General features: G+C 33.7%; 1 protein-coding gene across 2 annotated transcripts in view; it reads left to right on the top strand.

The window, feature by feature from the left end:
- Positions 1 to 19,515, top strand: part of LOC125048854 — a 35,906-nt gene extending 16,391 nt beyond the window's left edge. For both annotated transcript variants that reach the window (XM_047647789.1, XM_047647790.1), the window contains exons 5-6: positions 17,052 to 17,165; positions 17,540 to 19,515. In XM_047647789.1, the coding sequence (XP_047503745.1) occupies positions 17,052 to 17,165; positions 17,540 to 18,505 (1,080 nt within the window). In that variant the 3' untranslated portion in view covers positions 18,506 to 19,515. The remainder of the gene's footprint in view (positions 1 to 17,051; positions 17,166 to 17,539) is intronic.
- Positions 19,516 to 19,779: the final 264 nt, after the last annotated feature.

The raw sequence follows: 19,779 nt of genomic DNA, 5'->3' as shown, positions 1-19,779 counted from the left end.
TCCTTTATCTACTTCGTGATATAATTTTTAACCATTAACACTTCGCAACATTATGATCAAACATCATGATCCAACCTCCAACAAATTTCGATGAATCGAACAAATTTCGAGTTGTTTGTAACTTGACAATCAAATTAAAAACTACCAGCAAACTACAACTTGTTACGTTTAATAGTAGTAGTGAATAGTTATTCCTTTAAAACTACATGAGCACATCACATGGTATATTGTGAACAGAAATCTAATAACACAATTTCTGTATGTATTCATTAACGTAAGTGTTACACGTCCGACTTTGAATTAATATTTGGGTATCGCACCTCGTCCCCTGACATTAATAAATCTAAGTGTCATGTTCAGCCCCTGCGTGAATAAGTAATAATAACGAGAACACTCGTGGTTGTTTTCGTAAAACTTTATTTACTTTCAAAAATTATTAACTGCTAGGAATTTCTGCGCCTGTAAATCATGTATAGGTCTCATTGCTCATTATTTTTAACTAGGCGCTAAATATTGTAAAACTGTTTTTTCAGTTCAATTTGGATATTATATTATATTATAAATTGTAGTTCTTTTACATATTACAATAGCGAAGATATATTTTTTAGACGAAAAATGTGATAAGGAAGATACCTTAAACCTGTTATGTAATATGTAATAATATATAAAATATTCCTTCTTTAACTATCAATGTAAACGTAAGTGGTACGAGGATTTTATTATATACCTACTCTTAAATGAAGAAAAGTTGCACCTGATATAAAATTTATGTACGTTCAATAAACTTTCTTTACTTAGACTTATTATATATTCGCTCTCTTATTTATAAAAAATACATTAATTTAGTTGTACTTACTTACCCTTTTAGCTAAAGCCCTTCATCGTCTTTTTCTGTCAAATTATGTTTACGCTGTGAATAAAAGATACAGAGACATTACTTATAACGATAATTTTTATATACTTCTAGTGATATAAATATGTGTATTAGTCATAAACAGAAACTAAAACTGAATCACGAGTTTTAGTTTTGTTTTCTTTTTTGTAGTTTTGCACTTCTTGCGATCATGTTATCTAATTTTTCTTCTAACAGTGGTTGCCTGTTGCCCTCCCAGTTATTTAATTATTTTAATTGTACTGTAATACTGCAACGAAGTGCAAATAAATAAAATGGAAGAAACCTTTCGAAAGAAATACGCACATGGATAAAAAGCATATGTTTATCAACCAGACGAAAATTGTTCTTTAAAGATAAAAATTGAATATTGAAGCAACTCAACGATATATTGTACATACCAATATCGTAAAATAAAAATGTGAATTTCCAAAGCAAACTCAGAATTCTAAAATGCACTTGAAATTGCGAATTCGAGAGAAGAAAGTTAAATGCCGTGAAATTGAAGGCAGCGTTTTCCAAGAGATTTTAAAAGCTTGCTTCAGTCTCTAATCGCGTTTGTAGAGTCTTACCGATTGGAATGGATACTCAAGTTATAACTCACTTTTTCTCATCGAAAATCTTTTAAGACTGAGTTTCGAAGTTTTTATATATTTTATTACAAATACACTGAGAAATAAATGTCATCTGATAGGGTATACAATTGACCGCCCCGAGTTATTAATACGCCTCAATAATTAAGTAAGCAAGCTCTGCCTTACGGTGGACCAAATGGTAACTTGCTTGTGGTGACTTATAGCAATTTTTTCGCCATGTGGAACCGAGGACTACATATCGTTCGACCAAATAAACCAAGTATAGTATATAAAAAGCATAGCATATAAAGTATAGTATAAAAAAAAAATATTTTTTATAATATCTCCCTGCCGCAGACTACATTATTAGGGCATAATAAAAATAAATAAATAAATCAGTGGCACTACAACCATTTTAGGTCAGGGCCTCAGATTTCTCTATCTGTTTCACGATCATTTGTCAATCTATTACCCGAGTAGGTGATTACCCTCTTGTGCTTGACTCACGCCGTCGGTTTCATCATGATGTTTTCCTTACCGTTCTAGCGAATGCCATTTGCACATAGACAGAAAGTCCATTGGTGTACAGCCGGGGTTTGAACCTACGACCTCAAGGATAAGAGTGGCACGCTGAAGCCACTAAGCCAACACTGCTGCAATGGGGCATAATACTTATGATAATACCAGTGTTGTTTCCAATAGTTTTTTCATTTATAACGTTTCTATACTATCTAAAAAGAAGGAAAAATGCAAACAGTTTTTATCAAAATTGATGTCCTTCATGATGTCGGCAACTAAAGATCAAATTGATAAAGCAATTGCAATACCTAATACCAAGAAACCGTCATTACTTGCCCGAAACTGCATTTTTGTAAGCTCTTTAGACAATATCTATCTCACTTTTACTGTGTGTGCGAGAGGGACGGAGAAGTGCGCTTGACCTATGCGCCTGCGACCGATTTTGGCGGTTCTTTGTGTGTGAGCGTTAACCTACGTACGGTGGGCGAAATATATCGATACTTACGACGCCGGTATTTTGATCTCCTCAAGAAGTAAAAAAGTCCTTACGAAAAGTATTACCTTTTTATTAGAACAAATTTAAATTAAACTATTAAAAATTGTGGTCAGATATTAACAACTCATAGATATAGAGTGTAGGATTACAGTAAACGGAAACCCTAACAATTTTATATGAGAATTGTTATTGTTTTATATGACAATTATGTATATATATATATATTATGTAGTTAAGTACCTACACAAATAGATGTTTAATTCAATTTTGAACAAAATTGCTATATTATCAATTAGGAGTTAAAAAAGTTTTTTATTGATTGATATTGATACAAAAATTTCATGATTGACGGTGAAAAATAAATCGATTTAATTTATTCAGCCCACGGTATCGTCGATTTATATTCCAATTATAAAATACTTTTTTATTAGACAAAGCACAAAAATAAAATAAAATGAAAAAAACTAAACTCACAGGGCACTGCGGCATTGTCTGTTTCGTAAGGTATACCTGAATTAAATTAAAACGCAAAACTTAAGTCTAAATTTTAAATTGAGTTGACTGAGTTGAAGTTTTAATTAACGTTCGCCCGAGGGTAGATCAATAAATGGCACTTAATTTGTGTAATTAGGTCGGGTTGAGCCTTAGATTATTATTTCATAGATAATTTTATGTGTTTTATCTCGGCTCTATTCATTGAATTCTGATCTATTTAAGTAATTTCGATTATTCTGGTAAAATTTTGGTGAATAGAACAAAAGATTTAACATTTAATTTTTACAATCAAAATCAAAATACAGAAAACAATTCCTAAGTTTTTTGAAAGAAAAATCAGACGAACTCTTAAGACAGTAACGACGTCATTAACAATTTCCTTTATCTTCAGATTTATGTGTCTAAAGCTTAGTGAAAAACTAAGGCTTTGCCCCTTACTAATTAATAAAATGACTACAATAGAAGTCAACTAAGAACGTTCAAAGTTATATACAAAAAATTTATTTAAACTAAACTTTCCCTGGTTCACCGTATGCGATTGGATTTCTAGCTTTTACACTGATAAGAGCACCAAGGTCGTTATTGACAGAGCGTGTTGGAGACAGTCCGTGTCCACCCGGCTGTGTCCACAAGGCTGTGTCCTTTCCCCGACACTGTTTCTTCTGCACATCAATGATAAGTTGCAACATTCATTGCTATGCGGATGACAGCACTAGGGATACTTACACTGGCCGGGCAGTTGTCGATGAGTACCGAATAAACTTGTGTCTGAAACGAAACTTTGCAATGTGGAGTCTCGAACTGGGGTAGACTAAATCTAGTCCAATTTAACCCCAAGAAGACACAAGTTTGCGCCTTTGGCCTCACATGGAGGACTGTTCTCACCTCTGAGCGGGAGGTCCCCCGTACCAGCTTCTTCAACTTGACCGTATTCAGTAGAGCGATTGGAATCGTCGACGACCAGTCACTTTCCGAGCAGCTTGATGCTTTGGCGTTGCGTAGAGAAATGGGGGCAAAACATCTTCTTTCGCGTTTACGATGGAGAGTGTTTAGACGAGTATTTCGTATTCTCGCACCTGCAGCAGAATTTCATCATCGGACGTCGTGACAGAATACAAAATTCCACCAGTATCACCTCGACGTCCTTCCTAAAAAAGGAGTACCATTTCTGGCAACACAATTACGAGCCTTCTGGCAATGTGAGTGTCCGTGGCATCACTGAACTGATGTTAAACAGCGTGCAACGTGTGACCGTTGCACGCTGTTTTTTTTAATTATTAATGAAAATGTATTTATTTAGGCCAATTCATCTTCGCAGAACCTGGTCTGCAATGATTTCCATAAATTTTCCAGGCTGTTACGTATCACGTATAATATGGCAACATTCAATAACATATATTTAGTATAAACTTATTCGCCAATAATTATCTGCAAAAGAGCAACGAAAACATATAATAAATAATCCATATCGCAAACTTATTATCAGGACTGTACTCCCGAAATCTATATGTACAGGGTTCCTATCCTCTAGTACTTACGAATAATGACCGGCTTCACACACACTAACATCACATACAATACATACGTACAACATTTTTATACATTAGTGCATTAATATTCGTCTGAATGGTGTCAGTGCAACTTTATTCACAAAAGGTTTTTTCACTATAAACGTAGTTCCTTTGTTTGTGTGCCATCGACACTTACAGCTACGGTAAAAGAAAACATCGTAAGGAAAGAATACTGACACCTCTGAGCCTCAGAATTTGAGGTTGCTTCTACAAACAATCACCTTTCAGCATAAATAAAAATATCCTTTTTTAATTTTGACTGTCACATAACAAATAATTATTGGTCTTTTCATTAAATAACAATAAAAATAAAAATTAAGCCCGTTTATTTCCAATATTTACAATAATTGTAGATCTATAATCTATATCTATAGATTTTTTGTGATAGCAGGTAAACGGACAGGAGGCTCATCTGATGTTAAGTGATACAGCCGCCAGCGCTCACATTGCCAGAAGGCTCGCAAGTGCGTAGCCGGCCTTTTAAGAATTGGTATTCTTGAAGGACCCTAAGTCAAATTGGTTCGGAAATACTCAGTTAGTTCCAAATAGTGGTGGTGCGCGGCAAAAACTGCCTTAAGATACGCTCAGTTGTTATCCTAACTTCTTTCAGTATCTTTGATCGGAACCCCGTCATGGGTCCCGACGGACAATTAAATTCATCAAATTAAATAATGTTATAAGGATTTAATTATTATTACCGCTCACCACTTTTCACTCTCACAACTTTTTCTAGTAAAATTAAATATCAAAGAGTAGCGAGATGATTGCTTTTATGTTAAACCCTTCTTTCATTTAGCAATAAAAATATTTGAGTGTTTTGCTTCTGAGGAAAATATTTACAAAAATTATGAGGATTACGTTTGAAATTAATTCCGTTCCTTTGATAAACAAGTATCCTTAAAAATATTCATTCCTTTAAAGAATTTCAGTTATCATTTTATTGGTAATTTATCAATCTTTTCAAAACAAGAGAGAATTCCAATCCGTATCGCCTCGATGGCAGCCCACCAATTTTTCTTAGGGTCTTATGGGTATCAATATCGGATAAGCAGGTTGAACTCTGTTTTATATGTATTTCAAAATCAATTATCAAAACAGGAATAGGCTTGTATTAAAAACATTCTCGCTATAATTAATAATAGATACAGCCAAAAATAGTTTTATCGTGATTAATCAAATATCAAGTGCACAATATTCAGTTGAGCGGGCTGTAGCCCAAGTTATTGCCAAAATTTCCCTTCGTTAGCGGCGCGGGCGCAGGCGATGCGCTGTGTGCGTGCAAGCCGGTTTGGAAAGTGCTTTAGGTACTTATACATTTAGGGTGCTGCTATTTATGGATAGGGCTTAAGTTGCGACACGATATCAATTATATGTTGTACACGAAACTTGAATCTAAAGAATAATGAATGAAAAGATTCTTGTAGAAGTATGCAATTTTCTTTAATGAATATAATTTTTTTATATTCATTAAAGAAAATTCACTACGAAAAAACACTACGCTAAATTTACACTATTTTAAAGCTGTATTTTTAATTGTATCTCTCCGATGCTGGAATATATTACGTATAAAACATATTAGTGGCGCTAAAACCTTTTTAGGTCTGGGTTGGGATTTCTGTATCTATTTCATGATCTTTTGTCAATCTAATAGGAAGGAGATCAGCCTGACACACGCTGTCGACTTTTGGGTCTAAGGCAAGCCGGTTTTTTATGTTTTCCTTCATCGTTCTTTATTAATAATAGCACAACTGGGGATTAAATCTACGACCTCAGGGATGAGAGTCGCACGCTGAAGTCAATAGGCCAAAACTGTTCTCATCTATTTCGTATAATAGATACAAAATCGTTTGTGAGCTCAATATAAAAGTTATGAAATCTTATAATTTTGTAATTAAAGACAAAGTGGCCTTCTTTTTAGATATTTTATTTATAGGGAATTCCTAATAAGGTTATTTAATAACGAAGAATAAAGATAATATTGTTGATGGAGTAATGATCGAAAAAAGATATGACATAGGATTATAGGAAATACAAAGAATGATTTATCGTTTCTAATCCCCCGAATAAGCAAAATGGTAAAAATATCATATATTTTTTCTTTGATTTTGTCCTAATACCATTTGACAAAAGTCTCGAAAGGAATGTGATAAAATGCGAATTTTAAATTAAACTGAATTAATATGATTTTTTTAATTCCTTGGGTGGTAATCAAAACTTATTTTATACTTATAACCCTTCCCTAAGGGCATAAACATACACAGATTTTAATTAAAGACGTGAATATCTGACGAATTGCGTAACTTTTCCATCAACTTGAAACAAAAGACGTTAGGTACAAAGCTTTTAAGATGTTTATTAATATCGCCACGTTGTTATATATGTTTAGTAATATTTATTTTTAAAATATATATTGATCCGCTATGAGAAAACTATATTTATTCAATACATTACAACTATTACATATACCACAACCAAGAATTTGTTTATTTGTTAAAAAGTATTATACTGTTACAAAATAAACTTTCAAGTTTTGATGAACAAGTATAATGTTCTGATTAGGAGTGGCTTTGTTAATTTATTATTTACGAATCAATTATAATTTCGCTGGGAATCAAACCCAAGTATTATACGGCATGCATTCCTTAAAGGCTTCAAAGGAATTAATTAAATTGTATGTACAACCTTATACCTTCATTAAATCCCCTATATCTTAAAAACAATAGAAGGTTATAACAATACGTACTCACGTTTTCGTATAACGAAGCGAAACGTCAAACGTAATGAAAATCTTTTAGCATCGAAAAGGTTCCGAATTACACTTCTATTGAGAACAAATTCTATATGCGATGTTACTCATTAGTGCTTTGTTCTGAGCTCTTTTAAACTTTCTGTTTTTCAAAAAACCTCCCTATTACAAACGAGTTAAAGCTCAAACATTAATATAGTATAAGGCTGCAAAGGGAATTCCATAGACGTGAGTTTTCACTAATTAATGGTTTTTAATGGAAGGACCTGTAAGCCGATTTGCAGTATTATGTTGCCGGTTTGTTTTTCAGTGTCCATCTTCAGCAATTTAAATAATTCACTGTTTTACAATTTTTCTATGCTATTTTATGAAATAAAGTGCAAACGCCTTGAGTTGCTAGTACTAACATCTACTTCTTCTACAGTCACGTTCTTCTTTTCTGAATGTCGTGTTAGTGGCGCCACACAGCTTTCTCCACTTTTCCCGTGTCTTTGGATAGCCTCTGTCTGTATGGTAAGACGTGTAAGGGCCTTTACTTGATCGGTGTCTCGAAGTCTGGTGCCCTCCACTCAGCCAGTCACGATGAGTTTTTGTAGACTTTATGGATCTCAGGCGTATAACACGGCCCAAAGAACTTAGGATGCGTTGGTGGCAAAGCGTCGAACGGTTTTTTATCTGTAACCATCTTAGTATGGACACGTTTGTTAGCTGTCCAGGGAATCCTTTGCAGCATTTGCCTCGAACACCACATTTTCACAGTACTAACATTGTAGTCGCTTTTATTTTATGCTCACAAACGTCACACATGTTTGTTTATACGGAGAAATTCAAACAATTACGTATGTATCTAAAGTATGATTATCTGAAAATAACATGAGTAGGTACTTACGAATCTGGTTGCAGCTCAGATCCAGGCAACTTCGTCGCAATCTTGTAGCCTGCGATGTCGCTTTGTTCTATTTACCAATCTATTTCGTAGCGGTACGCTAGAAAGTGCTACGAAACGCTACGCATATATCTAGGCTATTTATCTTAGATGTAGGCGACGTAATGTATAATAGTTTGTTTAACATGGTTCTTTTAGAAAAGTGTATAATTTTTGTTTATAAGATTTAAAAAAGATGTCTACCATAGCATTGGCTTTGAAAGAATATTATTTAGAAATTATTGTAAGAAAATAATACATAAATTTTTTAATAAAATAATTTATTAAACAACCAATAAAAACGCATACACATTAACACATACGTCGACACTAATATTTATAAGTTATATGAAGGGCAACTCATGGCAATTCTTTGTGCTTTGTGCAATACAAATTAAATAATATAGTGATTCTTATGCTTGAGGGTTCAAATACTTTTTAATCTTCTTTAGCTGTCTTTAGAATTCCCTTAAACCGCAGCATCTTTGTTCGCAGCAAGTAACGGTAGGTCTGGTTTCAATGCAACGTGTGACTTGAACACTGCAGACGGATGTGTATTTAGGAGATCTCTCTAAAAATGTCTGAAATACGTCATTTGCTAACATGGTTCAGTATAAATAATACTCGAGAATCTTTGTTTACAACATCAGTAAAACGTAGTCAAAAATACCCTGGTCTTGGTACGCTGGTAAGTTGTAGGTTTAGCCTAGTATGTTTTTATATAGAACAGGGGCCATTATACGTAGACATATAAACACTCTCAATGGCAGAGGGCTCGCGAGTGCGTTGCCGGCCTTTTTAAGAATTGGTACGCTCTTTACTTTGAAGCCGCTCGGAAAGGGTTCGTCGAGAATTCCAACCGTTCTTCGTTGAATACGATAAAATGCCTTCAAATCAAAATTATTATTCTTTTGTTAAATTATTATTACAGCCACCACATACTAATCAAGGGCGAAATAAATTAAAGCAAAAACGACGTAAATTGTTTATATTATTGGCTCAAATCTCACAGCAAAAAATCACAACAAGTGCTTAACCTATCGTCATCCTTATTCCGCGAAATGGCGGCACTTTCTCTTCCCCCTCTAACCAAAAATCGGGTAACATGCATAAAGAACCGATTAAATGCAACTTTACGATGCGACTTAGCTGATATAAGATACTTTCTACGATAAGATACGCAAAGCCCCAAAGTGGAGATTATCACGCATGAGTTACTATCGTGGCATAATCGTGTTTTGTCGCGTGCATTTCCGGTTTCCGTTAGCGGAATATTCAGAAAAGAGTTTAGTACAAGTGTAGAAAAGTGAGATTTTAAATATCGTCGGCGGTCAGTAGGTCGAGATACTTATAATAATATAGTCGTGTAGTTGTTGCGAAGATTGTAATTCGACATATATTGTAATTTAAAACTTTTAGCTTCATATTATCATGTATGCCAATCTTAAAATATAGCCAACAGCAACCAAACTTTAACATTACTTCAGTGTTACTTAATTGGGGCGTCAATAAATTAAAAAAATCTCCTCGGCGTGTATTTAAACACGATTCTCAAAGTAAAAAGTTTTTGTTGAACAAACTAAATCTAAACGAATATATACTTTCACTGTTATAAATACACAAATGAATTAAAATATCTGCCACTAACAAACAGTAATGAGCAGTGGCTAGTGCCTAGTGTCTTCAGCGTGCGACTCTCATCCCTGATGCTGTAGGTTCGATCCCCGGCTGTGTACCAATGGGCTTTCTTTCTATGTGCGCATTTAAGGAAAACATCGTGAGGAAGACGGCATGCCTTAGACCCAAAAAGTCGATGGCGTATGTCATGCACAGAAGGCTGATCACCTACTTGCCTATTAGATTAAGAAATGATCATGAAACAGATACAGAAATCTGAGGCCCAGACCTAAACGTTGTAGAGCCATTGATTTATTTTTATTTTTTTTAACAAACAGTAATATGACAATATGTAAGTCAAACTTTGCTTGCACATTTTAACGATGCAAACTATTGCTAAGAAAAATTCGGTGTCCTCATTAGTTTGGCAAGAAATAGCAGCTTTCACCACTAACGCGCGCTTTCCAGTGATTTGGCATAATTCACTCTGATTGCTTGTCATTACCAAACAATTCTGAACATTATTCACTTGGCGTGGCTTGCGTAAGTGACCTAAAGGTGCGGTCACAACTCTTACTTCTATACAGTTCATCCAATATCTTCACGTTTCATTTTTAATTGTATCTTATTAACCAAAATAAAATGCATGAAAGTGAACTTTAAAATCGTCATTTCAATTAAATCATTTAAATGCTTTAAACCCGAATTATTTGGATGTAATGTATTAACTCAAAATTTCATCCGCATTACCTTGATGGCTGGAAGTTTTCCACGCTCCCCTTTATAAGATATTTTCTTTTGCGAAAGCACCTTCTCTGGTTGTCCATGGGCTGCAATTACTGCCCTTTTTGGGCGTCCCCGAGCGGGCACGTTTGTCCCCCTTTATGATATAAAAAAACAGTAGTACTGGAACTTAAATTTTAACTAAAATGCAATTGATTTTTTTTGTTTAATTTAGGTTGAAATTAAACATATTTAATATACATATATATCTTCACCTTTATTCTTCAATTAAATATTTGGTTAATTCATTTCATTCATTTAATAGTTTATGAAATCAGTGTTGCAGTAAGAAACAAAAGCAAAAGAAAGTAATTCTTCCGGGTGCTGATGCGCGATAACCCAAGGGCTGAGGTATTTGGCTACCGACAGCATAATAGGTCATTCCTTATGGCATTAAAATTGCAATATTTTATACACCCTATAAAACTGACAAATATAACGAAAATATTATATATTCATGCAGAGACCATCGCAATGATTCTACAGTAAACATTATGAAAGTAGTAACATATTTTTTAACTATAAAACTTTAACGAGCTATAACTCTTTTATGACTGACTTGGCTTGAATCATCTTTGTACCATTTGTCATTTCTTTCTTTTAAATAACTATTTAATTTTAATTTAATAATTTAGGCTATCGGAAATTGCATATTAAATGAAATTTATTTTAATAAGTGACTGTTCAATTCTTTCGGTCGAAAATAGAATAAAATAATTCGCGAAATACTTTCTTGGTTATTACTAGGATTTTAAATAGGGTTATTAGCAAGTATTTCGCCAAAAACTTTTATATATATTGTAGTCAACCCTGACTGGACCGCTATACATTGCCTAAGCATATATTCCTTTACTGAAAAAGCCTTCGTCCTAATTTATATTCCGACTCTACCGAGAGCTGGGAGACTAAACCCGTTTCCAGTTACTCGAATATATCTTAATCAAATCGGTACTGTACAATACATCGATTTTAAATTTAAAATTGTGAATCGTATACAATAATAATGTCTTCACTTTTGCCCTCGTTATTTTTGAATTAGTATTTTTTTAATATTTTCGTATTCATCGATCGGACTTATAAATATAAAATAGATCTATTATAACGTATAATAATAAATCACATTTTTTAAAGTGATACAATTTATAATAGTACCATAATTATTGGATTATAATTTTGGGAAATTAATTTCCAAACTGCAGACAAAGCAAAGAAAGCAAAATAAACTAAACAAAAACTACGTGCAATAAAATAGGTCATATAATTTGGCTTAACAATATAACCCAAGAAATTGTAACATATTCGTATTTTTTGATGAAATACTATAGAAAATATATCAACACTACACAATGTTCCTTAGCTATAACGTAAATAAACACTTGAAAATATGAAAATTAATTGAAACAATACAAAAACCCGTTTGTTTTTAATGCGATATCCATTTTAGTGTTGGACGTGATTACAAATGTTAAATCTTTAACTTTCACAAATGAATAATACCCGCCGGCGTATTATAAATCATACGTACGCTTATTGGATTAATATAATGGCGAGTCTGATTTTCAACTGTCTAAACTGTCTCTCCATTCTCCTCGTGTTGATGGTATTAAGCATGGAACATTTATAGGGATGGGTTTATTTGCACCAATACTATTTGGGGCACCAGTCAAAGGTGTTGCCAGTTCTTAGTACTGTGTCCGAAACTATCGATGAGTAAGGGACTCATTCCCAAGGTCTAAAATCAGCAAAAAAAAAACTTTTTGTAACATTTATGTTTACCTAAATTGTCATACATTTTAGATAAAAGAGTTTGTAACATATACCATATTATGTATGATGTGGTAAGCTTGAAATAGATTAATAGATTGAAAGTTGTATATGTTACATATACAACTTCCGACCCATTGGTGCCGACGATATAGTGAGGATATTTAGAACCATAGATATTAAGAACACTACCGATCTTTGGGGTATTTCTGTAAAAATAATTAGTAGCATAATTGATGTAAATGCTCCCCATCTAGCTATAATTTTCAACAATTGTATTAAAAGTGGCGAGTTTCCCGATCTAATGAAACATAGTAAAGTCATTCCATTATTTAAAGCAGGTAGTATGTCCGACCCCAGTAACTTTAGACCAATTTCCGTACTACCTACTTGTAGTAAAATATTTGAAAAAATTTTATTAAATCAACTGGTAAGTCATTTTAACGTAAACAAATTATTACATAATAATCAGTTCGGTTTTACCAAGGGTCGCTCGACAGCCGATGCCGGTGTTGAGTTATATAGATATATAATTAAGGCTTGGGAGGAGTCGCATGACGCTTTAGGTGTTTTCTGCGACTTATCCAAAGCATTTGATTGTGTCCAACACGAGACCTTAATCGGGAAACTCCGCCATTATGGCATCAAGAATACCGCACTGAATCTTCTGACTTCCTATTTACACGGAAGAACTCAGAGGGTTGAAGTGAATGGTAAGAGGTCCTCTGGGTCGGCAGTAGATATGGGGGTACCACAGGGCTCAATTCTTGGCCCTTTCCTCTTTCTTGTTTATATAAATGATCTACCTTTCATGGTAGAGAGAAAACATCAGATAGTTTTGTTTGCTGATGACACGTCCTTGATTTTTAAAATCAAACGACAAATAACAAATTTTGACGATGTGAACAATGCTCTGTCTTCGATTGTCCATTGGTTTAGTATGAATAACCTTCTACTTAATGCAAAAAAGACAAAATGCATTAAATTTTGTGCAAAAAATTCAAGGATTATGGATACTAGACCAATTATAAACGGTGAGGAATTGAATCTGGATGATACAACTGTATTTCTCGGAATCACCATGGATTCAAAACTTCAGTGGTCCACTCATATTAACGGATTGGCGAAGAGACTTAGTTCTGCAGCCTACGCGGTTAAAAAAATTCGCTCTCTAACTGATGTCGATACAGCTAGACTTGTTTATTTTAGTTACTTTCATAGCTTAATGACTTATGGCTTATTATTATGGGGTCATGCTGCTGATGTCGAAACTATTTTCATCCTGCAGAAGAGGGCTATTCGTGCAATCTATAATTTAAAATGTAGGGAATCTCTTAGAGATAAATTCAAGGAAATTAATATACTTACCTTTCCCTCGCAATATATTTATGAAAATATTATGTATGTATACAAAAATAGTGATAAGTTTACTAGAATAGAACATACGCACAATGTTAATACACGGAACAAACGCAGGCTGCAATTTCCCCGTACTAGACTATCTAAAGTTAGTAATTCTTTTTTGGGGAAAGGGATACTCTTCTTTAATAAAATCCCAGAAGCTCTTTTATCACTGCCTTTCAATAAATTTAAGAAATGTATTAAAGAAAAGCTGTGTAAAAAGGCTTACTATAAAGTCAACGATTATCTAATTGATAAAAGGGCCTGGGACTAGTGCTAGACAGGCTACTTCTAATTAATTTGCGATATTTGTTATAAATAAGTGTTGTTTGATGATTTGCTGTTTTAAAAGAGTACCGAGAGTTTTTTACGCCGGCTTTTTCTCTCGGCCTACACCCTCTGTCTTCTTTGCCGATGAGTAGGGATGCCTTCAAATTTAATGACGTGGAATAAGTGATACATGTATCTTACGTTCCATAATAAACATATTTTATTTTTATTTTATTTTATACTATTTTACGGTAACTAAGGTAGTTGAGTTACATAGCAAAATTAACTTAACTAAGTTAAACAACTATCGCATTGGCTATTAGCTGTTAGAGTAGTTGTATAAATAAATAAAATAATAATGTTTGGAAGGTTAAGTCGATCGAAGTATTTTCGTCAAGAGTGTGCGTTCCAATAAAGGCCGGCAACACACTTATAAGACATTTGACATTTTGAAGTATTAATGTCCATATTTGAGAACCATCAGGTGAGCCTTCTGCCCCTTAACGACCTGTTATACACAAATGTTGGAGACAGCGTCGAATCTTCCTCTTTACTGAACATATTTGCCGGTATCTTAAATTTTCAGGTCTCGTTTTATACGGCGTTGACACTTTTAAAGTAGTATATAACTTCATACTGCATTGCTTAAAACTAGATATGTTTATCATATAAGTTTACACAGTGAATTTAGCATCATAAAGTTATGAAGGTATATGTCGATGTAACAAAATCCCAACCCAAAATACAGTACGAAAATATCGACTAACACCCTATTCACATTGCAGCTGTGGTTACAAAAAGAGCTGTAAGTCATCAAAATCTCATAAAAGAATTTGGCGTCGAGGGGGTGGGTTCAGGAGGGGGAGAGGTGACTCCTGCGCAGGCCGACTGCCAAAAATCTAGTCAAACTGGCTCGTATAGTGCAACGCACTGCGCAACCAATGCGTGTGGCACAAAAGACGAATTGAGAATTGTTCACATAATAAAAATAATAACATACATTTAAAATTTACTGATGTGATTTTAGATTACTAGAACTAAGTATGAATCTAGGCCATCTAATTGGGTCATAAGATAAACGAGTACATCTTAGCAGCATCTTCATTTATTAATATAGCTCTTAAATTTTGTTATCGGCTCGGAGCAAAAATCAACTGAATTTTTATATTTTTTTTATAGAACAGCGGGCAAACGTGCAGGAGACTCACACTGTGATAAGCCAGAGAGCTCGCGAGTGCGTTGCCGACCTTTAATGGCCGAATCTGATATTTAAATTATTAATTTAATCCATGGATTTCACTGTCCAGTCGTTAGATAGTCTGTACGAAGTAGGTGCATCTAAAAAGTGCACGATGCAAGCGAAGGGGAAAAAATAAAACTCTGGCCGAATCTGCGGACGACGACCGGTCGTTCACCCCGGGAGTTAGATGGTACCTAGGTCCTTATTATTAATCATTTCTATTTATTATTTTAATGTATTTGTTCTTTAAAGTCGGTCCATGCCTCTTAAATGCGTTTGATTTTTGCCTAATCATATTTGACAAGTTGATAAGAATTTAATGAGTTAAAATTCTTGCTGAGCAGTGTCGTTGTTCAGCGATTCTCATCCCTGAGGTAGCTAGTAGGTTTGATCCCAGGCAGTGCACCAATGGACAATCTTTTTATGTGCGCATTTAATATTCACTCGAACAGTGAAGGAAAACATCGTGGAAAACCGGCTTGCCTTAGTCACAAAAAGTCGATGGCGTGTGTCAGGCACAGGCTGATCACCTACTTGCCTAATCATGATAGAAATCTCAGGCCCAGACCTAAAACGGTCACTGATTTATTTTATTTCTAAAATTGTTGCTATTGAAGAAAATCTCTGAGGTGAGAATATCAAAGGAAGACCTGTAATGGGATAAAAGACGTTTCATTTATTTTAATTAAAAAGCATACCAATTTAGCCATTTTTTCATGATTTTATGTTACTGCTAGCAATGACCCGCGGTTTCACTCGCATAGATACCGATCTTGTGTATCCCCACTCGAGATAGGCATACATACAATTGCCCATGGGTAAACTTTTTTTTGAAGATATTGATACGTTCTATAATACTATACTATACAATACATTTTTTGTTCTATCAGATGATAGATCCACAGCGCACGCTATGACAGATTTTTTATCTTCTTGGGTTATATTATTGCATTTTTATAAGGGATCCCTATTTTTTTTTAAATGTAATATAGCTTATATTAGTCAGTGAAGATGCAGTTTTCTAATGGTGAAAGAATTATTAAAATCGGTTCATTAGTTTCTTTATGAAAACATTACAAATATACATACAAAAACACAAATGGTTCCTCTTTATAATGTCTATAAATGTTGTAAACACGTGTTTGATAATTCTATTTATAGCCGCTAAGTTGGTTTATTACGAAATTGGAAAATAATTGAATAACAACTAGAAAAAAATACCCCACGAACGATATAAGAGTACATAATCTTACAATTCAAAACAAAAAACTTTTTAAAACAAACTCTCGAGTGCGTTACCGGCCTTTTAATAATTTGTTCAGATAAAAATTTGTTACTGACTTTGTATATGTTCTTAAAATTTTACATCCGAAAAATATTGGTAAAATAGGAAACTTTATGATGATGTCTTCAAATCCTTGGTATTGTGTTTTACACAAAAGTTGAGTGGGCGAAGGTGAACGATTCATCAATACAAATCATTAGCGGTCCCAAAAAGACGCCAATCGGGTTTTCTTTGTGGCCTTATCTTAGTCATGTCGACCTTAGAGCTTCGGATGTGCAATGTCATCGAGTATATTTGTGTAAAATAATATTACCTTGAAAATTATACTTTAATTCATCGCTTTTCTAACAGACAAAGGAATTTAAAAATATGTAAAAGCAGAACTTACACATACACGTTTTATCGTGTGTATGAAATACTTTTCTTTTAGATTAAAAGACTGTTTTCACATGACCTTGTTTCTTAATTTCAGACGAAGTCCCCAGAAGATGGAGATACAGGAGGGGAAACTCCGCCAGGAAACGGCTCAATCTTCACAATGACGCTAAAGAATAATCATCTTATTGTAGAAACGGAAGAGAGGAATGTTAGTATAAACATATTTAACATTTATGCCTCGGAATATATGAATAACACAGTTGAAAAAGACAAAACTCAGTCAGCCTGGTCGAAATAGCCATGCGAAATTTAAAGAATACATATCGAATAAAAGAGTAGTTAATCTATTAAAACGTTCCAACAAAATCGCATTTACAATATTTATTTGAACGGCCACGCACTAATAAATATCTCGACATTCCATGAGCGGTACTTTGTGTTATGAGTATGTTCGTTAATATTAAAAATTTATATTATATACTACTGTTGTACGCCAAGGCTGTACATTTTGCTCACTCGGGCCTTCAGGAATATATGTAAATATATTGAGCAAACATAAAAGGATATTTTTTCTATTTCCAGGATATCACTAAGAATGGACGGGCAACAAAAATGAAGTACTCACCCGACAACGACGGAATCTTCGTAGTTGAAGTTCAACAATCAAACTCTTACAGACCTAATAATAAAAACCTTCAAAGTTCACATATTCAGGACCCTCAGATATCTACAAATCAAGCTCTCATCCACCGTGTACCAGATGAGTACGAAAAGCGCATCGTTGAAGACGACAGCGAAAGAAGTAGTGAAAAATTTGATCGACAATTGGCGTTATCCAGTACAGGACTTTCCATCTCAGATCTTAGTATGTCCTCGATGGGCTCTCATAATGTTACCTATTCGTACAGCAGTCAGATCGGATACGAACAAGGGCCGTTCGGATATCCAATATACGCAGGCTATGATGTGTCGAAAGACGATACAGCCGAAAGTTTAATTCACGATAACTCACAAGAACCTTTAATTGGTAAAACGCCAACTGATCCCGATAAACCAGTTGTTACAGCCGCAATTTTCAAACAAGATTCTGTAATCAGTAATGATTTACTACAAGGGCCAGTATATTGTATCGAAGGTTCGTCCGATGGCCCCTTACTATCTGATGTTCAAGCGAGAGAGATAAGTCTCCAAAAAATTCACGATAAGAAAGAAAAGAAGATGGAAAACGGCGTAGCAGTGGCCGTGGCTGAAAAATTTGAGAGCCCAATAAAAATATTCACGCGATTTGATTCAGTTGCAAACCCTGATGTTAGTATAAAGGAGACAAATATGGCAGATATTCCTAAAGATATTTTACAAGGTAAACGTGCATCTTTACCCGTGATTCGAACTGAAATGTATGAATCAGTGAAAGATGTTATTCAAGCTGGTTCACCAAAGTTTGAGAGATTGAATAATGATATGTCGCCAGGTGAGGTGTTTTATGATACCCCTCCGATGATAACAATCACAGAAGAGAGCGAATCGAAACCAGAAGATACTAGTTAATTTTTAATATGTATATAGAAGTAATGTTTTAGTATTATATTCCTTTCGCTTGGCTAAATGTGGTGATATTTATAATACTGAGAGTTTATTGATTTTTGTTTTCTCGTTAATATTTTTGTGTGAATGCTTTGCTCTCGGTAATTAAACGAAAAATGAATTTTTAACGTACGTTTAATCTTACTGCTTTTGCGTGTTTACGCAAGTGGCAAAGTAGCCAATGCTAATCATGGATAGGACAGTAAATTTACATAAGAAATTAATATTTTATGTAAAACAAAACAATTATCGTTGGTTTATAATGCTATCTAGTGTTTTATGACGCAAAATTATTAATTTCTTATGCACATTGATTGTAACATTATTTTAATAGATACTTTTTTATTTGGAACTCGATACAGAAAAATGCGCTTTAGTATGTGTTAAAGAAAGAAATAATAGAAGTAAAGTTTCATGCACATAAGCCACATTTAGAATTGTAAATTTTTTCCTTCTTAGAAATAAGTAGCTTAAAGTAATTTTAAAATTATTTTATTTTACGATTGCCTTCTTGCATAAGTTTGAATAGATTGATTTAATATATTTAACTATACTACTTATGGACGGCAGAATCAACAAATTAGAGTACCAATCAAAGGTGTCTGAAAAAGTATTTGTAAATTTTCATTTTTCTATTCTTTTTCAATTTAGTTTTTTTAAATTTTTTTTAAAGTTCTAATTTTTTATTTTTGTATTTAAAATTGTGTTCAATAATATTATTGACGAGTTACTAATACCATCCACCATCTTTTTCGTTATATTATATTTCTAAGTAAGGCATATCTTTTAGGATTTTCATGATATCTGAGATCAAATTTGTAAATATTGATGTGTCAATAAATTGTAATTTTATTGATTTTAATATATTTAGAGTAGTTCAAAGATATGTTTTCTGATTACTGAGCATTTTTCATTTTAAAATTTAGGGTCAATTTTTGCGCTGGGTAGCAGATTCGTTTCACCACAGAGATTTTTGAAAAAAAACGCTAAATAAACTTCACTAATATATAGGCACAGCTTTATAGATGACAATGGCTCAAAGTTAGTTAAGTTTTAAGATTACCCAGACTGTACTAGTTATACTTTTAATAAAGTAAAAGCTTATAAAGCTGTTATTTCGTCTCGAACACCAAATATTTTGCTTTAAGGCAACAATTGTATTGAGATACAGTGTAGATTTTTGTGATTCTAAAAATTTATTTGTGTTGGCAACTATTTAATGTAGCTATAGATTTTGT

Source organism: Pieris napi, chromosome 4 (assembly GCF_905475465.1).
Source record: "Pieris napi chromosome 4, ilPieNapi1.2, whole genome shotgun sequence".
Classification (NCBI taxonomy): domain Eukaryota; kingdom Metazoa; phylum Arthropoda; class Insecta; order Lepidoptera; family Pieridae; genus Pieris; species Pieris napi.
Note: the sequence above shows the minus strand (reverse complement) of the source record. Positions and strands in the feature narration are given on the sequence as shown.